This window comes from Odontesthes bonariensis, chromosome 21, assembly GCF_027942865.1.
Source record: "Odontesthes bonariensis isolate fOdoBon6 chromosome 21, fOdoBon6.hap1, whole genome shotgun sequence".
Classification (NCBI taxonomy): Eukaryota; Metazoa; Chordata; class Actinopteri; order Atheriniformes; family Atherinopsidae; genus Odontesthes; species Odontesthes bonariensis.
Genome location: NC_134526.1, coordinates 21,686,443 through 21,713,316, shown reverse-complemented (window position 1 = coordinate 21,713,316; position 26,874 = coordinate 21,686,443). Strand labels below are relative to the sequence as shown.

The 26,874-nt window shown below is 43.3% G+C and overlaps 1 protein-coding gene across 2 annotated transcripts; it reads right to left on the bottom strand.

The window, feature by feature from the left end:
• Positions 1 to 638: 638 nt before the first annotated feature.
• Positions 639 to 23,735, bottom strand: usp7 (ubiquitin specific peptidase 7 (herpes virus-associated)). Of its 2 annotated transcripts, none has more exons than XM_075454066.1 (31): positions 22,752 to 23,735; positions 18,861 to 18,965; positions 18,440 to 18,638; positions 17,203 to 17,341; positions 16,885 to 16,973; positions 16,647 to 16,755; positions 16,323 to 16,453; positions 16,022 to 16,076; positions 15,837 to 15,917; positions 15,378 to 15,468; positions 14,927 to 15,009; positions 14,676 to 14,785; positions 13,725 to 13,902; positions 13,261 to 13,405; positions 12,964 to 13,094; positions 11,645 to 11,779; positions 11,093 to 11,194; positions 10,622 to 10,727; positions 10,243 to 10,335; positions 10,041 to 10,108; positions 9,815 to 9,915; positions 8,458 to 8,611; positions 7,689 to 7,756; positions 7,072 to 7,180; positions 5,870 to 5,947; positions 5,615 to 5,715; positions 5,011 to 5,110; positions 4,491 to 4,610; positions 4,325 to 4,396; positions 3,530 to 3,620; positions 639 to 2,658 (listed from the first exon to the last, which is right to left on the bottom strand). In XM_075454066.1, exons 1-31 carry the CDS (start codon positions 22,837 to 22,839, stop codon positions 2,552 to 2,554), a joined length of 3,339 nt encoding a protein of 1,112 aa, XP_075310181.1. In that variant the 5' UTR covers positions 22,840 to 23,735; the 3' UTR covers positions 639 to 2,551. The 2 variants fall into 2 exon arrangements, with proteins under 2 accessions (XP_075310181.1, XP_075310182.1); XM_075454067.1 differs by having other exon boundaries at positions 7,072 to 7,174.
• Positions 23,736 to 26,874: the final 3,139 nt, after the last annotated feature.

Genomic DNA, 26,874 nt, shown 5'->3' with positions numbered 1-26,874 from the left:
GTAGCACACCTGCTGGAAACATGAGGGAAACTGCAGGGCAGTCCACTTAAAAACAAATGAAAAGCCAAGAACAGGCAACCACCATTCTTCACTATACAAATGGAGCAAAGGTGTAAGCATTACCCCCATGGGCTTACAACCTGTTCATTTTGTGCAGTTTTCAGCCCTTACTGAAAAGGCCCCTGCACGTTTCAGCTGGTGGTTGCCTGTTAAACTGGCTCCTCTTGAGCTCCTGTCCTCTCAGGTTCAGAGGGTTGCTTTCTGCCAACCTTCAGCCAAAAGAGCGGGTCAATTCAGAATCAAATGTTTTCTTCTCATGCGCCATTTGAGGGATAAGAGTTGAAGGACCTTGCGACTGAGTCAAAGTAGTGCATTTTGCTTCTTGACACCTTAATCATTTTCTTGATTTTTTGTTTTCCACTGCACATTTTCAAGATTTCCTCTCTCTGGGTCATCTGCTTGTGAGCCACGTCGTCTCTTGCCCACACTCAGTTCAATGATCGCAATCGAGTGATCCGAGCCACGCCATGGGAGCTGCATCAGTCTGCTCTCCCCGGCGGTGGGCTTCAGAATTACGTCAAAGCCACTACTTTCGACAGTGTTTTGCCCTTATGGACAAGCAGTAGTCGAGTTGTGTATTTGTTTTTATAGAAAATTTTATTCAACATACATTTTCCAGCAAAAAGGCAATATACAGGAATAGTTGTCGTACACTGCTGCTACACGGATGATTTTAAACTGGAAAAGATCAAATTAAGGGTTGTGATTCTGCAGGTCATCTTTGTACTGAAGTTTTTAACAAGACAAACCACCGCAGTTTTTTTTTTTCTTTTTTTTTCTTAAAGGAAAAACAATCCAAATGTAACATAAGAAAAAAAAATTGTCAATGGTACATTAGGAACGCAAAGAGAAAGAGAGAGAAAAAAAAAGAAACCTACACACAAGAAATATGAACACCCGGCTCCTTCTGTACCCAACAAGAAAGGCGTGTTTCTCTTTAAATTTTACACGTTCATATTTTTTTAAATATACAATTCATAAATGTTGTCTTTACAGAGCCAGCTATGCGTTATAAGGGGTGCATTCCATCTGTGCATCAAAAGTAAAAGATAAAAGAAATTCAGAGGGGCTTAAAGTGTTTCTTACAATGCTGGTTTTGGCTCTACACAATCCTCGGACCCTTGGGGCTCCGAGGGTCTCTAACGAGCACAGCGCAGTTACTGCTCTCAACCACCCGGGGGCGACAGATTCAAGGGAGAACATGGAAGATTGAATGTGCGTCTGTGTTCAGAGGAATGACTGAGAAAAAACTACCCCCCCCCCCCCCAAAGAAGAAAAGGAGAAAAAAAAAAGAAAAAAAAGGGAGGAGTTAGTTGGTGCACGTGTTCCTTAAAGTGAAAAAAAAAGTACATTTGCCAATCCTGAGAAAGCTCTGACATTAAGTGCCAAGTTCAAGATGAAATACAGACAAATCTCATTTTTCTCCATTTATTTTTAAACAGATGCCGTTTTCGCAGATTTTTTTTTAAATTTTATTATACAAGATCTGCATAAAGAGACAAAAACAAACAGAAAAAAAAAATGGGGGAAAATTTTCTTTTACTTTATCCTCCAACCAAACTATGTGAGAAAGAATTGGTGTAAACTCAAATACTGGTTTTTGTTGCACTATAGGAAGGGAGCAGGAACTATAAACAACTTCAACAGGGCAACTAGTGAGCTTCGGAGCGAACGCCTGCTTGCAGCCGTTTAATTATGCAAAAATTCTTCTGCAAAAACCACCATCGCGACCCCCCCTCCTTTATCAGTCAAGTCCTCGCAAACATCCTTCCATCAAACTGCACACAGCGGGATTCCTCTTTAAACAACTTTATTTAAAAACAAACCCCCCAAAAAACACAGAAGGGAAAAAAAAAAGAAAAAGAAAAAGCTGATGAGTGAGATAGGAGACAGGGGAGGGTGGGTGGTGGGGGGAGCAAATGAAAAACATACACATCTCCAACCCGGTTCCGCTTCCCTCGTCACTTATTTCATCTTAAAAACCAATTTCTCCCATTTCCAGACAGGCAACAAAAAGCAGGCAGTCAACAGGTAGAGAAGCCAGAGGAGAGAGAGAGGGGAAAGAAAAAAAAAAAAAAAAAAAAAGCAACCGAACAGTCTCAAACATCGAGGGAGACGTTTTTTTTTTTTTTTTTGGTTTAAAAAGAAAAAAATAAAGAAGAAAAGAATTTACAACAAAAATCAACAGTCAGGAGGTGGTTGGTGCAGTTTATTTTGTGGTTGAAGAATTATTCCGTCAGCCGCAGCGACATCCCGTATCACTGAAGACGTGGTGCCGGGTGCAGAGCTGTAGAGGTGTCCAGGCGGGGTGTTAAAAGTGATGAATACACACACATACGAGCACACGCGCAACCCCAAACAGTCTCGAGCACACAAACACACGCACACACACGGTTGGTTACAGTCTGCGGTTATGGTTTGTTAAAGTAGGAAGGGAGGAAGGCGGAGCAGGAGAGGAGGAGGACGACAAAAGAGGAGGGGCAGGCTGCTTTTAGTTGTGGATCTTGATTGCTTTCTCCAGGTAGGTGTAGCGACCTCTCTTTGGAGCTTTGTTGAAATGATCCAACCCTAGCCAGGGGCGCGGGTGGGACATGTTACCTGTGGAGGACATACGTCCGAAAGGCTGTTAGATCTGCTGCATTCGTGGAGTCCTAATTGTTTTAAAACTAACAACACACTGCGGGAACAGAATCATGAATGCTGGCCCTCGCCCCGCATCTCTTCAGTGTTTTGGGATGAAAGTCTAACATATTGATCACACTGCCTCACATGACTGTGGGGAACAGTGTCAGCATATTGATACCTTTTAAGACAATGTATAAAATCGGACATTAACGTTTACGTAGATATAGTCTGACGCAATCCGTTTCCCCTGTAAAGCTCCGGATTTGTCAGCAACAAGCCGAGTCCCTCCCCACAGCTTCATTAGCTACCTTTTCCACCCGTTTTGTTAGAGACATCTTCGAACAAGCTGATGCTAAATTCTGTTGTGGAGCGTTACCGGAACAACCCTGGAAGCGTGAGAGTGGATTTTTTCCTCCTTTACCTCTGTCAGCCCTGAGAGTGGCAGCTCAACTGTGAGCAGTTTATCAGGGTAAAAAGTCTTCTCTAAAGACGTTTTTGTATTAATTAGCCTTAATATATCACATCAGTGTCAGTGCAGCTGTAGAGACGATGCACAGTGAGGGCATATCGCTTTGCCAAAGCAGCAACCACATCTAACAAGCGCTCTGTCCTTGTGATGCATATGCATGCTTTTGCACCGTTCCTGTAAATAATTCCTGCGCTGTGTAAAAGTTTGGCGTGTTGGCGCGGTATGACCAGAAGCGGTCATATCAGCAGCAGCAGTAAATTACTTTAGTACTGCTGTAATTATTTGACCCTTTTATTTTATGATTGTGTATAGCACTTTGGTCCTGTGGGTGTTTTAAGTGCTTTATAAATAAAGTTGGTATGGTATGGTAAATACCTGGCTGTGGTTCAAAGTCCTTCAGGTTGACCTCATACTCATCTTCAGTGATGTACTGATGCCGGCCCATCATCACGATCGCAAACTTGAACTGAAAACAAACAAAGACATACGGTTAACTCGGCGACTAAATGAGCCTGCTGCGGTTGCTTAAAAACATCCAGAGCAACAAGGTCTCGCTTCCATTTGCAACCAAATGTGTTTTTTGTGCCGCAGCCTCGCTAAGCTAATGCTAACCTGACATCGCTAATAGAACTCAGGTGATGTGGATGTAATGTCATCTCATCACAATCAGAAGGACTTAGATCAGGGTTCAGAGGTTTCCTAAAACAGTCAAACCTGACTGAACCCAATACATCGTCATCAAAAAGAACCGTTTGTCGGCACAAAACACCCCGGCGTGCACGGTGCAATGAGCCCAGCTCTCTGCCACCTTGCTCCTGTCTTGTTAAGACAGAATGATGGGAAAGAGCCCCAGTTTAGCTGTTGGGCTCCATCTTTCAGTGTTCTGTGCACACAGACACCAACAGCAGCTTCTTCTCCAGTGTTTGGAGTTAGGAAAATAACTATTAAATAATAATTTTAAATAATAAATGCAGCCTGAAGGACAACTAAACTTAAATGAGGCTAAGATTTTAAAAATATCATAATTTTGCATTTAAATATGCTCTTTTATGGAAAAAAAGGCACCTTCATTTACAACTTTCATTGCACCCTCGGGTTCTTTCTGCAGTCCTAATTTTCTTTCTCCTTGAGAAAATAAACAAGCGTCGGTCCCTGAGCGCGATGCTTTACCTTCTCGAATTCTTTCTCCTGGATGTCCAGCATTGTCTGGATCCTCTTCATTACCTCCCGAAACGACTCGCCCTGCAGAGGGAATGCAGGCAGAGATATGCATCAGGTAGGAGAACGACCACGTGAACAATCGACGTGAAGTCGACTAACATCTGTGAACACACACCTGTCTGATCTTGAGCAAGAAGGGAATCCCAAAGGTGCCAAAGACTTCCTTGTGGAAGTGAGCAACAGGGATCAACATTTCACTGTCCTTGTCCAAGTCCACCTGGTCCAAAGGAATCTCCTGAATGAGGGGGAAAACAAATCAGAAAGGTGATCAAAGTTGGCAGGATGAAGGAGAAGCTGCATAACAGTGTGTGTGAGGACCTCTGCTGGTCAAAGTTTTCACCGAGCTGCAGTGACGCAGAGGTGCGGCAAGGGTGTGGTGCGGTGTGGTTCGCCAAAAGAGGTCAGTGATTCAGCTCGGCGTTTAGTCTTTGATAAGTGAGCCACAAGATTTTTAAGTAGTTGTAATAATACAGCGAGAGACGGCTGCTAAAGAAGGTGATTCAGTCGACGGTGTCGGGCTGATCGCTTGTGAGGCGGAGAAGTGCCCGAAGGAGGTAAAAACGGCTTAAAAAATAAACCGAAAAGTAAAGAATCGCCGAAAGCAGTCACACAAGGAAGGCCTCGGACACACTCACCTCTATTCTGAAGGTGCGACTGGCAGCAGGAGATAAACATTCTAGCAGCTCGTCCTCCTGGTGAACCCCGATGATTTTATAGCTTACTATCTCTAACAGCCTGCAGACGGAGAGAAAGGAAAGAGAGGAGGGCTTAATGTGCGGCGGGAGCTGTTCCAGCTCTTCAAAAGAAGATTTTGGGAGCATAAAAATCACATTACACGACGGATGACGAGAATTATTCAACAACAATCATTTCGTGCAGACAACAATCGCATTAAAAGGTGAGAAACAATTGGCTTATTGAAATGAGATCAAGCTGTGTTTGGATTCAAGTCCACGTTGAGACTAGAAACTCAAGAAATTAAGACTAAAATGGTCGTATCATAATTCTAAATATGCAGAGACTACTCTTCTTTTTAAAAAGCTACTTTTACACATTATCAGAAGGGCTCAGTTCCATCTGATGAGGCTCACGCTGCACATATAACAGTGTGGCCAGCTCTGGACTGCGTTCAGTGAAAACTGCTCTTTTAAGGAGGATGTGGCGATTAGCAAACAGTTTATCGGTAAGAAGCCGTCGAGCCGCGGCTCTGTCAGACAGACGCACACTGCACAAGGATACCTGAGCTTCTCAGAGCCGTTTTCAGACAGCTCCACTGCCTTTTTACATTCTTCCAAAAGGTCCCGCACACAGCCGTGCTTGTCAGGGTAGAGGGTGATTTCCTGCAATAAACATGCAGAGGTCAACACTTTGCTCACCATGTATAGACAAAAGACAAAATCTGGGTGTAAGAGTCTGTCATGCACATTGTAGCAGTTCAAAGTGTGTGTGTGTGTGTGTGTGTGTGTGTATATATATATATATATATATACACACCTCCTCTCTGAACTGGCTGTTGAGCCAAATGGATTTAAAACTCCTCCTGTTCTCAAAGTCTGTAATCTTCATCTTTAACTGCAGACAGACAAAACATTAGTTTCAGTGAAAGCTTTTGATGTTACGGTTCATCTCTGACTTCTGTGCTCTTGTGTTTTCCATTCAACACTGTTGAGCGGACATCAGCCAGAGATGTAGCCGTGTTACATACAGACATCAGGAAGGCAAATGGCCCATTTCTATAGTGGAACAACAGCCAAAGTTACATTTGCTACCATCGAGTCGTGCAGCCAGCTGGGTAACAAATGTTGAGCTCCACTGATTTCTAATAATGCACGTCTCATAGTTCAAACTGAAATGAAGTCTGTGGTAACTTTTCCTCTTTTAAACTCAGCTGGCGGCTGCAAGCTTCCATATGAACTCGGACGTCAAAATTTCTTAGTTCCCAGTATGATGATTCAACCCGCCAAAGTCATAAAAAGTGGTAAGACGTGCAGAAAATGAACTAGTTATTACCATTTCTGTCATTTTATGTCACATTAAATCAGTTAAATCCATCAGACTTTCATCCCGTGAACATATAGCTTTGTTTGTAAAAGCAAAACCAGCATTACGCACTCAAATGACACCGCTAATAACAGCGAGTCTGATCAGTGAGCAAATCCAACTGGTTTTTCTAACGTGCAACTGAAACATTGTCAACTCTGGTATTGAATCGCTCCCGGCTCTAACTTCCGAGGCTAATGTAGCGCTGCATTACTACTAAGCTTAAATCCTGTTAGGCCAGCCGGGGTCAACTACAACAAAATAAGCCACTTGATTGCGAGCAGATGGTTTGGCAGGTTCAGACACCTTTATGTATCAACCAGGATGTATCAACCAGGTCAGGGGCTGAGAAACACAGTTTCTTCACCTCAAATATGGTTTACTGTATAAATCCTTTTTTACCCCCTCAATATTGCAGAATTTTCTAATTTAACGTCATTCTATCGTGACTGAAAATCATTTGAAGGACGAACGAAATCAAAGTAAAACCATTAGAAGATTAGAAAACGATTCTCATAGATTCACTTCATAATGAAGAGCAAGAAGCCAAAACGGTGGAGAACAAGATAACTAAACAGCAGAGCACCTGCTCGAGCCTTTAGGCTCCTGCCAACAGAAAGACATCCTGCTCAAACAGGTTTTCAAGCCATTCCTACCTGCTGGTAGTAAAGCTTCTTGGGCTGCCGAGGCTTGAAGAATTGCAGCAGGTCTCGAAGCGTTCCCTCATAATTGTGTCTGAGAGGATTTCCTGGACCGTCCCTGTACCTGGCCACCACACCACCAGGCAGGGGGGGAGGACAATGAAGGGGAGAGAGGAAGAAAAGAGGAGCAGAAGGTGCGAGAGAAGTTGCGATGGAGGTGAGAAAACGGGCACGTAGACACGGCAGGAAAGATGCGCAAAGGTGAGAGGACAGGAGGCAGCCAAAGAGGGAGGAGTCAGAGGAAAACAAAAACATAGGTGGAGGGGGGACAGGTTACGCAACATTTCTAACGACAACTGCAAGTGATTAAATCAAAGGCAAATCTGGCACGAGTGTTCAGTGTTAAACTACATTCGTCATTTCCAAGTAAAAAGCAGGATGACGGGATTTTGAACGATTTCGATGTGAAATTAGTTTTATATTCAAAACTAAAACCCCCAAACGGATTCATTCTTTGACTTACAGTGTACAGAAAAGAAAAACATGATCGCCGTCAAAAATGATTAGTGTTACTAGGTCCACACAGCATGGTGTGTGTGTGTGTGTGTGTGTGGATGAGACAAGCCTCCTACCCCTGTGACTTGAAGAACTGCAGCAGCATGGGATCGGTGTTCAACCTCTGAGCGACTGTCTTGGCCACCTGACAAACAAACAACCCAGAATAACAAGCGTGTTATCACCGCAGGCCTGTCGCATTTCATCTGTCAGTTACCTGGAATAACGTCGGCATATTGTAATTTTGATTTTTTTGTCGTAAAGTGGGTGTTACTGACGTCATCGTCGTGCTACTGCCACAGACAGCCCACAGACCTGCTGCCTATTTATTCATTCGGCTAAAATTCAAAATTAGTAACCCGGATTTTTTTAAGTAAGCGACGCACCTCCACGTTATCAGTGCTAGTGTACAGTAATTAATAAATTATAAACAGCATAGTTTGTGCCTGTATAAGCTTGCCCATAGGAAACCGTTTCATGGCCGAATATCTCAAGAGAGCAGCCAGACGCCTCGCGAATATCTTCGGAACAGCTCCAAATGACCAACAACAAGCAGGGGTGAGTAGAACATCATGTTATAATGTGAAATCAAGGGCCCAATGTCAAAAAACCGGTCTTATCCTTTAAGCACTCATTCAAAGATAGTCGCTTCCCGGTTGCATCTTTAAGATGCAAACAAATTCCATAAAGTTTCCTTGAACCAACCATCCGAACACCTCCCCTTTGAAGTCATTTTGAAAGCTTGTGTGTTCCTTTCAGCTCAGCTGATACAACCGCTCTCCTCACCCTCAAACCCCCCAGAGAATTGAAATATTCATTTGAAAGGATTCCCTCAACCGATCGTACCTGAAAATAGTTCATGCGGTTTGAGAGCGTGACCACAAAGCCAGGGTCGTTGTGGATGGTCTTGTCACAGAAAATGACGTCGACCCGGTGGTAGAGATCCCGGAAATAGTCCTTGGCTGTAGGCAGCTCACTGCTGTCGTTCTCTGGGTCGTCCCTGCGTGGTGGGAGGAAGGTTGGGAACATGATTCAGGTACAGAATATCCAACATTTGAAGGAAGAAGGCAGAAGAGTAAAACCAGAGGGGAGAACAGCGATAGTTGAGATAGAAGCCAGTGGGAGGATGGGTGGAAAGTAATGGCGGAGGCGGTGGAGGACGGAGACGAGCAGATCGAGGCAGGGACATATTAAGCAGCAGGTATGAAGCAATCGAGGGAAGCACTGAGGGGCACTAGAGAAAATATTTAAAGCTAACAGCGTTATTCCACTACCGAGAACACTTTTAACCGGCAAATGAACAAACGCACATGTCAAATGTTCCTGCAGTTAATCAGAAACACCGGCAGACATTTTTTAATGCTTCACCTGGACTAAATATAAATCACCCAGACATACAACAGCTGGATAATAAAACTAAAACGTTTTACCGGCCAGCGCTGTTTTTGTATCATGTGCGCAGCGATCGTCAGTAAAGTCACAGGACGAAGACGCAAACATGTTCTCAAGCTCAGCTTCTTCAGTGCGCGTAAAGAGGAAACAAAGGTTGCAATTTGCACAACCAATAAAACTAAAATAAGCTGTAGAGGAACGACCACAAAAAACATTAACAACTACTCAATGATATTTAAAATGCTCATCCTGCGGCGCACGCCACATCTGAAGGAGCTTGCAAAGGAAAATCGGCCGGTGCCGACAGGAGTCAATAACAGGTCATTTCATACTTTAAAACCGTTACCTTGTACTGTTCATCTGTCCTAAATGTCTCAATGACACAACGAGAGGTGGACTTGTATCTTATATCATTCTCACACACAGGGCAACTGGCTGCATGTTTACCTATACGACTTCTTGCTGTCAGCAATGTCACCGATGGCATCAAAAAAGCTAAAGTAACACTTCATTTAAACTTCCATAAACTTTCCAGATAACTGATCCCCCACCTCGATGAGGAATGCACGATACATTTCCCCTCGCTGCCCAGACTGAGAATTAATTAATTTAAAAAAAAATTTTTGGGGGGCTTTTTATGCCTTTAATGATAGTAGACAGTTGGAGAGAGACAGGAAGCAGGGGCAGAGAGATGGGGAAGACATGCAGCAAAGGGCCAGCTGCAGCGAGGACTGTAGCCTCTGTACATGGGGCGGCTGCTTAACCCACTACGCCACCGACCGCCCCGCCCAGACTGAGAATTAAAACTTACTTCTGGAAGACGATGATGTCCCCGTCCATGAGCTCATCCAGCGCCTTGTCCAGGGAGACGTCGTAGTCCTGTATGCGCTCTGTTAGATTGGGCTTTACTTCCTGCAGCACACGGAGCACCAAGGGAGAAATGCAGTTAAGCTGAAGCCAACTTACAAACACAAAGAGGTGCGAGACAAAAAAACAACGAGTGGCGTGCCGGAAAGAGTGCCACTTAAATGCATCACCTCATAGAGGATAAGGCTAGTTTCCTGCTGAAACCCTGCTCTCTCACACATGACGGGCAGCAAGTCTCCTGGTTACAGCAAGAGATGAGAACAATCGCTTAATTTTCAATTAAAAGCACTTATACTGCAGACGGTAACTTTCACATATTATTCATATATCTATATATAAAAAGAAAAAGATTCGGGAGCAACTATGACTTACTTATTTTGCAGGATATAGGTGTGTAGATATGTCCACAATAATTTAAGCTTCTGGTTTTTGGGTCATACATCTTCAAGAACAGCATGACGTCATCTAAAAAAAAAAAGAAGAAAAAAATGACACAATAAATCATGAGATACAGCACGTCTCCTAATGAGAAGACTGGAACGCATCATTTAAGCAGCAGGTCTACAAAGACATTATAAAAAGAAAGAAAAACGTGCAGCGGTATTATATTACACAAACTCTATCATCTGCATTTTCCACAGCGTCACAGAGAACAGGCCACAGTTTTAATCCGAGGCAGCATTTCTAGTATTTCGAGTTTTATTGCACCATTGCCAAAAAAAAACAGACGAACGCGGCTGCGAAAACTCACGGTCTTTGTCGAACTTGGGTAACGTGGCTCCGCTGGCCGCCATCTCCGGATCCACCGTCTCCAGGAATATTGTCCAGGGGTTCTCGTTGTCACTCAAGTCGATCATCTGAAACAAACAAGACACAAATGTTGGGGGGGGGGGGGACGACTCTCAGCTAAGGAAAACGAGTGCCGCCGTTTCCCAAGGCGGGGATTCATGTTGTGAGGGAATTCTATTTCTGTTTTCAGAAGCAAAATGTTCTGCATTGCTGTGTAATTAACCGACACAGATGCAGCAGACACTTTTCAAAAATTTGTGCCACAGAATACGTGAGAAACTTGTCAGAATGGCTCAGGTTAAACCTCACGCTCCCCTATAAACTAAACCTATAATGGGCACACTGTAATGAGATGCAGAAAGAGTGTTTAACCCGACTACAGGTGTGACAACGGCATTACCTACACAGGTTGCACACCCACAAAAACACATACCGACTTGTTGCAATCAGCCTCGTAGTCGAGCATGGCGGGCCGCTTGGTTCCATTGCTACGGGCCTGCATGGGCCACAGCCTCATCTGGTCTTGTGGGAAACCCTGCAGCAAAAGGACACACAGTTTTCAGTTGGAAAAAGAAAAGAAAAATCTGCAAAGCAGCAACAGAGTGACAAAAGACACCAGGGGAGCACTGCTCACGACTGAAATTTCCAGCCGTCGCATACATTTTGACACCGACTTCCAAGAGATCGTAGCTTGGATTCATAAACTGGGTTGTTGATCAGTGTAAGATAAGTATGTGCGTTCAAACTGTTGACTCGCTATTAAGACTCCACGTGTGTATGAAGATGAGCTTCCCCATAAATGATTTCAATTCCACCTTATGTTATTTTTTCAAAACACTAAAGTTTAGAGTGCCACTTACATGCACACATAATAAGTTTAGGGGATTTGGTTGTATTACCCCTTAGTTAATCTAGAGCTTAATGTGTTAAGAGTCTTCACAGTTTCTCACACACACACACACACACACACACACACGTTTCTCACCATGGTCTGAGAGAGGTTCTGGACAAACTCTTGCAGCGTGGAGCTCTTCAGGAACTTGAAGACCGTGTACTTCACTTTCTCCTCGTCGTACATGTCGTTGCCCTGATGACCGCAGAACTGGTCCTCTGTCACCATCTACCCAAAGGAGAAGCATGAACAACTTAGTGAGTGCCTTTAAAACATGGACATAAAGAGCCGAGAACATGGAAAAAGAGGGGGGATGATTTTAGGAGAAAGCAAAACTCTGACAGGCAAACATTTGCTCCACCTCCCTGAGGCGGCTGTTGGCTACAGAACCAGACGGTTCCCACTGAAAGAATCCCGGTGACTTTTTCAAGAAGCTGCACATATCTTCCTTCTGGCATTTAAACATTATTCTCACCAACCATTGAGAGACGAGTAATGAGTGCTGACCTAATCGTATGTAAGAAAGTCGGTGCAGCCAACGTCTTTGAGGCGATACACCCAGAACATTTAACAAGCTGTGTCTTTACTGGCCCTCAGTGCTCCATTGCCAACCACCGTGACTATTAAATTTGATTGAGTTGCTAAAGCTTTGCCTGCTACTTATACTGCAAGTAGATTAGTGCAATACATCCACTGACTGCATTACACAAAGAAGCAGTTGGCCACGTGCCTGCCAGCCAGCCCTTTGACAGTCTTCCATGTATGCGCCAATACAGATGTCACAACAACAGCTGCAGTTCTGCCAGTCCATTATCTAAATGTGCTGTGGCTATCCGAGGACATTTTAAAATGTTCTCATGAAATGCTAATGCACGCCTATAACGGGCCTGCTAATTCTTGGATTCTACACGTTTATATCGCAACTTGCTTCCAAGATTTAATAAATAAATAAATAAATAAACCACTGTTTTCAAATGACAGAGACTCAAAAGTCTCTTCAGGAACTATCGAATGTCGAAGGTCATGTTCTTCTTACTGTTGCTACAGTGGCACCGTTTGAGGAAAAAGAGAAAGCATTTTATAATCATACATCAAAATCTTTTTACTGTTGCAGCCAAAGCGTCGAGTCATCCACCGCCGCACGCTTCACATAACGAGCACCGCGCAATTCATTTCACAGTACGTCAGTTCAGCCTGTGAGGACCCGGTCGACTGACACCAAAGTAGTGCAACTTTATTTACTTCAACTGTTAAGCATTTGAACAAAACAGGGGAGCGCTATGTTTCTACTGGACTCTCAGGTATCATTAAGGCTATTCGCACCAAGCTGTGTTGAAACTGTGAGGTTCTCACAGCCACACGGTTGAGCACCAGAGGGCCTGAGAGCAGTTAAACAACCTCCGGTTTCTTACCTGAACCTGCATGTAGAGGTGAGCCTCTTGGCGTTCCTTCCTCTTCTGTGCCTCCACCCTCTTCTCCTCCTGCAATCGCTCCACCAGCTGCTGGGGGATGTCCACGTCGGTCATTGGCAGCAGCACTTCACCTGAGATATGACAAGTGTACGACAAATATGTCAGAGACATCAGGGAGGCGTTTCATTTTCCTCCCTAGTAAGGGTCTCTTACTGTGGTATTGTGAAGGCCTCCGACTCTAGTTCATTTTTAAATGAATATCGAGCAGAAAGACGCTACTGTAAGCGCGCTACTTACTGAGCTTGGACTCGCGGATGTAGACCAACATGTATGCATTGGTGCAGTGGCGGACAGAGAGGTCATCATCGTGCCCACCGTAGTTGTGCTCTATGGCCTCTTCCTTGGTGCACCGTGACACGACATCGTCATCAAATTTACACCACTGCATGGAGTGAAAGAATAAGAGAAAACCAGAGAGCAACTTAAGACAACCATTTATGCCAAGTTATCTTAAAAACCTGTCAAACAACCCCAAAATGCAATGCTCATTCTTAATATCGGATATCTGAAAGAACTGTGTGAATGAGACTACAACACTGGGTGAGTCTTACAGCTTAATAAGACTCAGTTTAGAATAACCACAAAAGAACAAAATAATACATCAACAGAGCCAAATACAATACTAAATCTGCTACAGCTTCAATCAGAACCAACACCCACAGAATTTCTGGTGAAAGGTGCATAAAGGAAATTGTTCTTACTATTGGTTCCTTGACACTCACTTTGCCGTCTCCTTTGGGGTTAAGATAGACGACGTAGTGACCGCCATGGTTGTCCCCGCTGTGCACCAACACTGCATGCAGGATATAGTTGGCCGGGTCCTTGGAGTCTGGCTTCTGAAGGAACTCGTCCAGAGGTAACTGATCTGGAAACTCAAACCTGTTGAAGAGAGGAGGGAGGATGAGCGGCGAGGAACAGGCCGATGTGGGCATTTGGAAGGATGGAGGAAAGGATTGTGAAAAAGGATAAGAAAGATCGAGGAGGAAAGGAGTACATATAGAGGTGTGGGACGGCGGAAAAATGTGTACAAAAAAAAAAAAAAAAAAAAAAAAAAAAAAAAAAAAAAAAAAGAATACAAGGGGTCAAATATCAGACAATATATAAGCAAAAAAGAAAGTTAAAGCTCAGGCTGGATTCTTATGAGTCGTCATTCCACACCCACACACTTGACATGTGTCTCTGAGTGTATACATATACAAAGCTCTCAGGGGGCCGGGTGCCCTCGGCAGCATAGTGAGGATGACTCAGAGGTGGGAACACAACAAAGAAAAATGACCTGCTCTGGATGCCTTGTGTTCTGAAAATGTCAAAATATTCTCTTGGATTGTTAATGTACCATTAGTTCCAAAAAGCTCTTCACTGAAGGACACGGCCTAAAAGAAATAACCCGAGCGACGTTCTGTCTCACCATCACGGGGCAGGAGGTCGGCCCGTGCTTTCCGCTCAGTACGTGCTTCAGTGCCATTTTGGAATTATGTTGCAGCTTTGACCTATGTTAATATGGAGCAGACGCCTGCTAAAATTACAGCCATGGGCGCGTTGTGTGACGAGGAAAGATCTACTTTAAGCAGGGCAGCGTGTGTTTACCAAGTTGATACACAACTAACCCAAACGAAAGAGCGTGAGAATGAGGCATGGTGCGTTTGTTCTACCTGTCATTAATCTTGATGTTCTGGTCGGTCTGTGGGTCATACATGAACCTCATCAGCTGCAGATGAAGGATTGGAGGGAAGGTTAGGAACTTCACTCCCTTTTCTGCTTCCTGTGGTGCAAACAAACATGTCAGGCATGTGTTCAGAACATCTCATGTCCCCTCCAAACTTCTGACACATAGCAATATGACTCAAATCCTAAAACAAGCTAAACAAATCAACTCCTCTTCATTCAGACACCGAAAACTCACCTGAAGGCCGTGCTCTCCGGCATCATATTTGTTGTCTCCATCCAACTGTTCAGTTGCGACGTAATCTTTGAATGACTCAAAGACTAAAAACAAGCAGAGGAAACACGAGTTTGAGATCAAAAACAATAAGAAGGACATGCAACTAAGGGGTTTAAATACAGATCTCTTTGTTCCGAAAGTACTTCCAACTTTAACATGAGTAACTTTCATGGAAAGGGAAATAATTCCACAAAGAAAAATGGGTTTCAACCAATGCAGGAACACTAAAAACTTGGTTGCTGCACTGACATTCCATTGATGAGTTAAATTATCAAAAAGTGACAGGTCAGTCCAGCAGCTTATGGAGCAGATGTCTGACAGAGGAAATACGGCACTCAGCTCTCAGTGGTGAACTTATCATGAAAATAAAGGAAAGGGAATAATGTCTCCTTTAAGTTGTGTTGCTACTTACTGTTCTTCTTTCCTTTTATGCTAAGCTGAATGTCGTAGTAGTCCTCTATCCGCTCAGACCGGTAGTCCACATGCTTACACTGGATATATGACTGGAAAGCAGCAAAGAAACACGCGCACACACACACACACACACACACACACACACAGGGAGTCAGACTGTCTGATGCAAGAAAGACAAAAATAAAATTTCTCACAGGGTCACGTCTAGATTTAACCCGTTTCTATTCTTAAACTGACAGTCCGAGGCTACATCCTGTGAGACGTCAATGTGTTTACGAAATCTAGAAGATGATACGCACTGCGCCCACGTTACCGAGCAAATCTGGGCTCTGAAAATGGCAAACTTCAACAAAACAAACAGAATCTCCCCAAGATGTTTTTTTTTTTAAACAACACCAAAATGTGATCAATAGTAAGGGGAGAATCTGACAATGAGGAAAAGAGGGAGAAAACATACCACCATCTTTCCTCTGAACAGTTTGGGGATGGTTCCCTCAACACAAGTGCCTTTCATTTTGTTCTCCACATTGTCCAGGAGCTGGAACACACGTGCACACAGCTTGTCAGTAAGGATTCTTCATCCATGCGTACACACACACAAACAAACACACACAGTCTTTAAATGTCTACGAAGAGACTCACCACTCTGCACAGCTCCTGTACGTCGTGTTGCATGAAGCTATCTAGTGTTTCCCACCTTCACAGAAGACAAACGCACGTTTAGACATCAAATAAGAATTACAGATTTAAAGCATGCGCATTGCTAAAATTAATCCTGCAGCATCAAGGGCTGCTGCTAAGCAGCAAACCAAACAGTTACAGTACAACTGTACACGGCGGTTACAATTACAACACTAAGCTACAGAGATTAAAAACTTTCATCCATTCATTTTTCAGGACTGGATTTAGGGGAGGGAAAAAACAAAACAAAACAAAGGTTTACCCAAAAGACTTTGTGAGTTTCTTGGTGCCAACTGGTTTGTCGCTGTGTTGCAGCTCGTAGAAAACCCTCTGCAGTGCCAGGGGAACGCTCTTGGACGAGTCGTCTCCTTCTGTGGGCATCATGTACACCGCCTGAGAGGAGGAGATTTACACCAGAACGATGAGCTTTGGGGAGCAATGCTCCCCACGTGTATAAAAGTGTTACAAAAAGACAACCCAATGATTCAAAGTCCAAGTCAACTATCAACGAACATAAATCTGCTCAGCAGAAGCAAACTGCATGAAGTCAAGATATGAAAAAAAGAAAGTGTTCACTACAGCGTACCCGCCGTAGCTGGTTGGTGAAGAAGAGCGTCTGTAGCAGGCTGTTCATGTAGCAGGTCGCTCCCTGGTTCTTTAGTCCAACATAGCCGGTGTGTTTCTTAGAGTCCCAGCTGGTTAAAGGTAGACATGAGTCGAGTTATGAGTAATGTTACTACCTTAACGATGAAACAAAAAGCTGGACTGACGCACAACAATAAAAATAATTTAAAAAACGAGCTCAGATAGACAAGATAACATACGCCACTCCGTGTGGGGCATCTGCCTGGACGTAGACTTCAAATGTGACTTTGTCATCGTCGATGAAGCCCCTCTCTGGATCAGTCACGTCCTGAAAGGAAACACCAGCAAAACAGTTCACATCTAGAAAAAGTCCTTTAGATTTATGACAAAAGGAACAAACGGTGTCACGTTCGAGGTAGAAAATAACTTTACTTTAAAAGATGTACGTTACAGTTACAATGATGCGGGTTTTTTTTGTTTTTTTTTATCTGTTGGCACGATCTGCGACATAAACTCGTCCAACTGTTTGCTCGTTGTTGGTAAGCTTCCATACTTACACTCCACGACATGAAGTTGGAGAAGCCCCAATCATTCTCTTTGTGGAAGAAAAGGTGACTGATCCTGCGGCTGAACGACTTCTCGTCGTCTTTGTAATTTATGATCTTCAGCATGGCCTGTGCATGGCATGACCATGATCTGAAACACAATTCTTGTCATTTAATTATTCCTTAAACAAAACAAACAAAAAAAAAAGGTCATACTTTAACACCTCTTATCAGTCAGTTTTGGCTCATTTTACTCGTATTTTTGTGGATACTCTCTTCTCTGCTTAAAAAGCCGCCAAATCGTGAGACTGCTTTATCTTTTCGAATTCCACTTTGGACCGAAAACAGATCAACGGTGAGCGATTAAGTTGTGGCAACTGATGTGTATTTGAAAGCTGCTGACATTTGACAAAATGCAGATCCAAACAGAGACATGTGGCAGTGCCGAAGGAGGAGAAGTTTCCACGGTAAAAGATAACCAAAGTATCGGTGCTTCACTTGGTCCACAGATTTATGGCAGAGTACAAGACATTGGTGGAAACAGTTCTTTGACATTTAAGGCAGGATTTAGCAGAAGGTGCCAAGGAGACTAGAACAAACATGAGAGAAGATTTGATAATCTGACGCAAACAAAGATGACCTTTCTTCCCACCGTACTACATGTCAGACATACAGGTAAAGAATGAATCCTAAATTAAAGCTAGAGGCTAACAATCGAAATTTGACAGTATTATGATTTTACTGCTATGTTTTTTTTCCATTAGCTTGATTTAGACAGTAGACAAGCTCTGCCAAACTATGTTGACGTGCACTTCCACTGCAGCCTCAAAACAAGCGACAGCAGCTGTCCTGAAGCCAGGCTGACCATCGGCATACAATGCAAGTCTCCTCCTTTGTCCTCAGTTTCCTGAAGGCCTTCAAAGTATCTCTGTGTTCAGTTTTCAGCACTAAGCCGACTGTGGTTTGGAGTAGTTACACCTCTGTTTTCTTGCCTTTACAAATAGATATCAGCCGTTTACTGTTAACATTGTTCTGAGTTACATCAGGGCTGCACTAAATTACCGATGTACGCTGAAAATTTCCTGCTGTGACTGAAAAAAAACAAACAAAATAAACCAACTACATAACTAAACTAAATGGGTCATTTGAAGCAGCAAAAAGTGTGAAAGAGCCTCGAGTCGATGCAAATTATCAATACTGAAAGTATATATATATATTGTGCACCCCAAAAAGCCACAAAGACACCTACGTGGATTCTGACTCTGCATTGCACTGCAGGAAGAAGCCCACGCTCTTCTGGTGAGGCCGGTCAGGATAGAAGCGTGGCATCACCATTATCTTCCAGGGGAGGTTCCGCACAAAGCAGGACGGGCTGAGTACAGACTCACTCAGCCGGCTGAAGCGTTCTACCACAAACCGGAAAGTCGCCTCTGATCGCCAGCTGGTGTCTGTGAAAAGATGAGGAAGCAGAAAAAAACAACAACAAAAAAAAAACAAGGGTAAACAGTGGGAACAAGTTTGTTAACCTCCTTGTCAAGTATCTTTCATCTTCTATGCTATACAAAAAATAAAAAACAAACCACAAGGCCTAAATTCACATATAGCTTATAAACTGTACCACCTTTCAAACTGCCAACTGTAAAAGTGTTTGTACAAGCGTGCATCCTCACCATCCTCCATGTCTTCCTCTGTATTGTTGTGCCCATCAGCCATGGCCACATTACCATTGATCACCGGGTTGGCCGGGATTCTTGGAGGGTCGTCTGTGTCCCCAGCTATGCAGAGAGGGGAAACGACATTAAAATTATATATGGTCGGCAGCTTTCAGGCCCCTTTCTTTAACTTCAATGAAGCTGGCTGAAGCAGTGGATATTAGCAGGTCTAAAAATACAGGGTCAAAAATCATGCAACAAATTATTTAATTAATTCTTACTAGTTATTGTCCTAAAACAGCAAAACCCATTTTAAAATACAGTAAGACAATCTGCCAGATTAATTTCTCCATCTCCGAAACAATTTAATTTCTGTGCTGTAAATACACAAAGTAAAACCACTTGAAACGTTTTCTCACGTCTTTGCTGCCTAAACTTAAATCTTTTCTCCTTTTCTACACTCAGTTGGGAAACCAGTCTCCTCCGGTCTGCGTGTAGACAGCAAGGGAAACCGAGAGAGAGAATATGTATTTGTGTGCACGTGACAAAGAGCATGCAACACAACAGTGGGCTGGATATTTATGGATGCGATGCGGGAATAAGATGCAAGTCATCATTCAAACAAACACACGCGCACGCACAGACGACAATAATTATCCAGAGGGGGGGCTTTGGGCTGACTTCAAGGAGGGAGTTAAATCTGTTCGGATCCTGTGAGGATGACAATGATGCTACAACGAGTATCGACGCCAACTTCTCTCTTGAGTTTTGAGTACATCTGTGTTCAGCACCGGGAGCTGTGCACACTAGTCTTCGGGTAACAACGCAGTTCCTTCAGAAGACCGACCTCGCTTCCCCCAAATGGATTACACCACTCTAATGGGGTCTGTCAGTCAGCTGCATGACAACCTTGTTACACCCACTGTGTCAGTCTACCTTGAAACGTCTGAGAAGTTTGTGCTCAGTGTTCCATCACAGAAAACTGGAAGAGATGCAGCTTTATGTCGGCATCACAAAGGAGGACATAATTAACAGGACTGTGGCTTAAAGGGGAAAATAAGAAAAGCTCTCAATGGACTGATTTACACTACTTGGAAAAGTTTTTTTTTCCAGAAAGCACAACATTATCAAATCTAAATCACAACACTCAGCCGGTTACATGCAGAGACCAGCATACACCCACAGGAATGAAACCGCGATGTGTCAGTGGGAGACCATCGCGCACAGATGTCGTCTCTAAGTTAATCGAATGGGGATTTTGTCGGAAGAAGCTGCAGTTATAAAACCAGGATTTTATTGGAGCTGAGAGGCCGAGTTTTCAATCAGAGGGTTAAACTCTTTTCATTCTCCAACGAAACATCTTCCTGTGCAAAAAGAACAACTGCAGATCTGCTTTTAATCCATCAAGCACAGCTGATCCCGTTTCAGTGACTGGGCACCGAGAGGCAATAATGTAGTTTGGAGCATCCAAACATGATAAGCTGTGTTCCTCTACTTCCAGAGCACTGACCATTAGACTAAAGACTCCGAACCACCCTAAACGGAATTAAGTGCAAAGACTACTACTCCGCTGACATTAAAACTTTCCACGATGCCACACTTTCCCCACTCCGTAATCACGTCACTTTTATGGAACTCGGATTTTAGAACAATCTTGACAAACATCTTGCCTTTACAGTTTCCAAAAGCAATTCTCAGCATAAAATGCACATCAGTAGCCTGGCATCCATGTTAAAAGTGCTGTAGCAAGACCGATAAAATGACTGATATGTACAGAACAAGGGATGGTTGAATCCCACTGCAACTATGTGGAGCCTTTCATCATGACAGAAATGCAGTGTGCATGTCTATTGCTATAAGCCGTCAGAAGAAAGTGAACAGTTTATTATGACAGCTCCTTTTCACTGTCCTTGTAAGGCTTTGGTGCACTGAGGGAGAATCCACAAGGGGTGAACCAGCAGCTATTTGGGAAAAAGCCTGGTAAATGTACCTGCTACTAGTGAGATAAGTGTAAAAATAATAATCAAAACTGCATATGCTACAGACATGTTCTGTATGTACTCATTATATAACTATAACCGTATAACCGCCTATGTCGTGCGTATTGTTGAAAAGCTGACAGTAATGCGAGTTATAGTATATAATACAATCACTATGCCTGAATGACGCAGTGAAGCTGAGTGCTCCCAGTAGCCTATACCCAGTCCAAAGTTGATATCAGAAGAAAATTAATTAAAAATGCAGGTTATGCGGTTGTTTTGGGGATAAACCGGGTGCCACGCACTGCAGGGGCCGTCACTACCTCCTAATCGAACTAACAAAAACACAGATCATTAAAAATGGCGAGCTCCATGCCTTTTGGTCTTCCATACAATGAAGCAGCAAATCCCCGCGCTGCCTCTGTGCGGGCCTGGCTTACTGCAGCACCGACTACCGTCACTTGCCAGCACTGCTACACGTTTTATTTATCACACAGCCAGAGCTCAACACAGAAGGTAACATCGGGCTGAGCGACATGATCATTTACGTTAGACGTTTCAAAGTGTCATCATACATCAACGTGAATGGCTAAGCATGTTATACCTTGGCCATTACAGGCGACTCGGGATTGACGCATCTGCGTTCCCGTTAGCTGCTTAGCAAACAGTAGCTTACAGATTCATGCGCAGGCCTTTATTAGCCAACGTTAGCGGGAATCTGTAGTGCCAGTTAACACGCTAAAATAAATACAAGGAGAGTAAAATACAGCAGCAGCCAGAACATTATACACTATGCACTTGAAGATAAGACAAAAGAAAAATCAACATTGGGCTAACGATCAAGGCCTTCACACTCGAGCCTAAATCGAACGATACAAAATACAAGCCACCATTTTGGAACGCCACACACCCCCTCCGAGAGCAATAGCGTTTAGCTAACTAGCACGCTAGCTAGCGGATGCACGGAACGAAGTGGGCCTTTGGGCTAATTGACTAGCTTACAGCTAGCCGTGACGCTAGCAGTTTAGTGCCTTTTAAAAGCTTTATGACAAGCTAGGGGGATACCAAACAGTCGGCACTCCGGTATTTATGAGAAAATATTAATGTGCTTAATTTACTGAACAGGGGCCAAGCTGACAGACCGTACCTTCTAATGCTACACTGCAGAGCCGCATTTAGATCAAAAGCCTTCCAACACGATGCTAACACACCATCCTTTTCATGCTAGCGCAATGTTTAATGCCAAACGGCTATTAACGGGCTACGTTTTAACGTTACTGATAGGAATGATAGACAACCGCAACTTTAATATAAAAAAAGTTCAATATCATTAGGTAGACCATTAACTGTCAATTCAACCCGGAACCTACAGAGAAGGTAGCCAGATTAATTTACCTTGTAATGAATCCATGTGAACTGCAAGACTAACAACTACATTGTTTACAAATATCATGGTTATCAACCGTCAGCGGGCCTGGAATTCGATGACTGTGTGTCGATTCTAAATAACGAGTAATTGACTAAACTACACCGGATAACTTGTCACAGCAGCGACCGCGAAGAAAACTGAACGCTTTATTTAGAAATGCAGAAGCCGATCCAAATGAATGATTTATGTGACCGATCTGTATTAATCTGGATGAACATGACTTATTTGCAAGCAGGAGCTTCTTGCAAACACACGAATGGAAATAAAGGACTGTTTGCTTATAACGCAAAATGAGGTCAGCTCCGCACAAGTGTGCTGCAACGGACGCACAATCAGCAAAAAATGCAACCGGCTATCCCAGCCAGCTTCAGGCCTTGTTGTTTACTGTAATGCTTAGCTCAGTTTGCACAAATAAAACGCCGTGTATTCATTGTGCAGCAGTACAATTAAGACACACATGTTGTAAAGAGCCCAGTCACCCTTCTTGGGGCCACTACTTACCTTCCATCTCCATGTCCTCTGGTTCACTGAGCTGCTGCTCGCCGGCTTTCTGTTGCTGCTGCTGCTGCTGCGTGTGGTGGTGGTTCATGACTGCAGCTGTTGTTGTGATGCGCTGCTCCCCGCTATCTCTGTTGCCCTCGACCTTGTCCAGGGTCGGTTCGGTGGGGAACCGGGTTCTGGACTGCTGGTGAGGTGTGGTGGGATGCGGAGGTGGGGTGGACAGGTCGAGCCTTGGCGGCCGGGCCTGTTCTGTTACGACCTCGGCCTTGTCCGCTGTCAGAGCCGGGGAGTGAGGAGGGGAGGTCGGTGGGGGAGCGGGTAGAGAAACGCGGACGTATTTGCTCGCTATTCGCCCAATCTCGGCGCCTTTGGTGGGTGCGAGTCGCTTGGCTGACGGCTGGGGTTGAGGTTGATGGACTGGGGCTCCGAGGACGGAGGCCCGCTGAAATGAACTAAATCACTCAGGTTTTACCCCGGGAAATGAGGGGCAATAAGGGAACTCGCAGCACGACTTGCAGTAAGAGAAACAAATACCCTGTTTATAGCTAGCTTTAAGCTACCTGACACTTGGCAGCCAAATGGAGATAAAGGTGCAACAACGAAAACAAAAGCTAATTTGCTATGGACACATTCAGCAACTTTGCCTGCGATATCCCCAGTCCGTGTGCTCCTCCGATTGTCCCTCGTCTGGGGGAGAGCGGAGGAAAAAGCTATCCATTCAAACCAGTTTCCACTAATGTTAACGTTAATTTGGAAGTTCACGGAGACAAGAGTTACCACGGCCCGACTTAAAACAATTCCCCCAAACCACCCCTAACACGATAAACAACAAAACGCGGCACCTTGTCGCATTTTTAACTAACCTCTCGTTTCGTATGGGGAATTTACCCGGTCGTACAACACTCGTTTGAGCTGTGCGGCTCACAACCCGCTCCTCCCGTGGTTTGTGATGTGTTGAGTCTGAGGTAAATCTCAAAATGGCGGTCGCGCTCTTCTCTGAAATGTCACATCCGCATGGAGATCCAAACACGGGCCCATCCCCGACCAGGTTCAGATCCATGTTAAATCACATGGACCTGGCGTCTGCATCAAATGCAAGGAAATTTAAAAATAAATAAATAAAAAGTGCAAAAAACAGCTATGACATGAATGGAACGGCCAAGAATTATAATGCGGGGATCTGCTTCTTTGTAATGTGGGTGTGCAATGGGCCCAAATGGCTTGACTTTTGCATGAATCGGACTGAATGTGGGGGCAAACTCAACTGCAAATGACATGAGGGTTTCTATGTGTACGTTTATTACACATAGGTCATTGTCGCCTACTGTAATGCCCTATGCTTGTCTGTCTTCTCAAAAGTTCCCAACAACCGACGTGCACCATTTGTGCGCGCAAATCCATGTGTTTCTCAATGTTGAATTAAAATAGGCCAATTTGCAAAAAAAAAAACTTCATCAAAATTACAAATTGTATGATACAATATTAAACCTGTTTGCACTCTTCTCTCTGACCATTTGTACTTAGTGTGTGCGAGAGTTTGATGGGAAAAAAAAAGAATGAAATCAGAAGAATAACAGTTTTGGACACTGGGTTATACTGAGTAGAAATGTCGTTTTTGAGTTTGAATGAGTTGCACCCTTGGGAGTTTTCCCATATTTATTAAAACTGCCAGACGGAAGAATATTAAAAGTAACTTTATTCTTTGATTAAACGTAGGCCTGCCACTTGTTATATCATAAAAAAAATTGTAAATTTTTATTATTATTTTATTTTTTTTAAATGAATGTTCAATCGTATATTTATTAGTTTTTAATCAAACGAGTGTTTGTACCTGATACAGTTGGTAAACTCTGTTAAAAGAATAATAACCAATGTCCAAGTCTGAGACTGAAGTCTTCAGATCTTGTTGAAATGATACCATCTAGTGGACAAACAATAGTACCCCCGGATACAATAGTATCCGGAGGTTCAGTCAATGAGCTTGTCAGTAGTTTGAATGCTAAAATGTTAAATGTTATGGATGCTATTGCTCCCATTAAGGTGAAGGTTATCTCTGGAAGGAAGAAGTCTCCATGGCGAAATTCCACACTGGTGAAAAATGGGAAAAGAGAGTGTCGGAAAGCTTGAGCGCAAATGGAGAAAAACAAATCTCCAGGTTCATTATAACATCTATAAAGAGAAACTTCACTCATAATTTACAACTGAGGAATGCAAGAAAGTCATACTTCTCTGACATCATCACCAAAAATAGTTAGAATGCTCGGGCCTTGCTACAGTTGACAGGCTAACAAACCCTCCTGTGTTAGTGGCAACTGAACTTCATTCCACCATGGCCTGCAATGACTATGCCAAATTCTTCACAGACAAAATCCAAAATATTAGACAAGCAGTTGGTACATCAGCAGCAGGTTCAGCATATGTACCGTCTCCACCGAAAACCCGTTTAAACACCATGACACAGTTCCGAGGTCTTTACACTGGCTGCCTGTCCATCAGAGGATAGACTTTAAAGTTCTGATGCTGGTCTATAAAGCTCTGAATGGTCTAGGACCAAAATACATCAGTGACCTCCTGACCCAGTATGAACCTTCCAAACCCCTCAGGTCATCTGGATCCGGTCTTCTATCAGTTCCTAGAGTCAGAACCAGACATGGAGAAGCTGCATTCAGCTTCTATGCTCCACATGTCTGGAATAAACTCCCAGAAAGCCTCAGATCAGCTGAAACACTCAGTGTGTTTAAGTCCAGGTTGAAGACCCACCTATTTTCAGCGCATTTGAATAAAGCTCAAAACTTAATCACATTTTAACTACTGATTTTATCTGATTTTATCTATTGTTCTTCTTTCTTTCTTTTTTGTTTAAAATTTAAATCATGCTTTTTATTTCTACTGTTTTAATGTCTCTGTAAAGCACTTTGAATCGCCTTGTAGTTGAATTGTGCTATACAAATAAACTTGCCTTGCCTTAAATACAGACATGTCCCACCCAAAAAAGCTTTTTCCCCCTTTTTATTACTCGATTATTTCAAACTGAATTTATGTTTGCAGTTGGAACTTTTCACTGAGGTGAGCCCATGACAATCATACACAGAACTCTGCAAATGTCCAGAGCCATTTCTTTCTTTCCATTAAATTTGACCAGGAAAAACAAGAAATAGTTGCAGGGATTTTATTGACACGTGTGCAGACACAGATGGAAATACAGTGGATAAGGCAAAAAACACGAGTTTATACTATAGCCTACAGTTTGGTAAGAGCACCTTAATTCTTCAACGCAGCCTGAACCCTCTTAGACAAGCTTTCTTGTGATTTCTTTAAGTAGTCTTCAGGAATAGTTCCGTAGCCTTTTGTTCCGTTCTCTGTCAAGATGATCCCACACTGCTTCAATAACGTTGAGGTCCGGGCTCTGGGGAGGGTTTATCCCTCCATGGGACCTGTTGCCACCAATTTTCAGTCCACTTTTTGTGTCATTTGGCATAACTCATACTTTTCTCCCTGTTTCCCGTCCTTAAGAATAAGCCAATGTTCGAAGAAAATTTTAGAAAGAAATTCAGAAAGTCTGGAGAACTGTTGATCAAACCACTTTGAAAATTGGAAGATTGACCTTTTGAGTCGTTTTGTATTACAAGATCAAATGTTCATGGGTGTTTAGTAACTAGTTTTGCTTTTATAGCAACACACCGCGGCAAATTGCTGGCATAAAATTGTTGGCATAAAATTGTTGGAACATTGGCATGTTTCTCTCTGTGTTGCATTAACTTTTCTTTTCACAGCACCGTAACAATTTGGGATCGGAGGAACTGCTGTGGTTCTGAAAAGTAAATGTTTTCTGATTTTGCTTCATATAGTATTCAAGCTGCTGAGCCTCCTTGGTCATATTATTAATGCCATGGTTGTAATAATCACTCTTTTCATAATGTTAAAAAGGAACATACTAAATAAGGTCAGACATATAAAACTAATAAAAAGCCATTATTTCAGTCACTTTTAATACAGAACCATGATGTTGTAATATATGTAGAATGTGGTTTGGCATTGTCTTGCTGAAATACGCAAGGCCACCCCTGGAATAGACATCATTAGCATGGTAGTTACGTGTTGCCCCAGAACCTGTATTCACCGT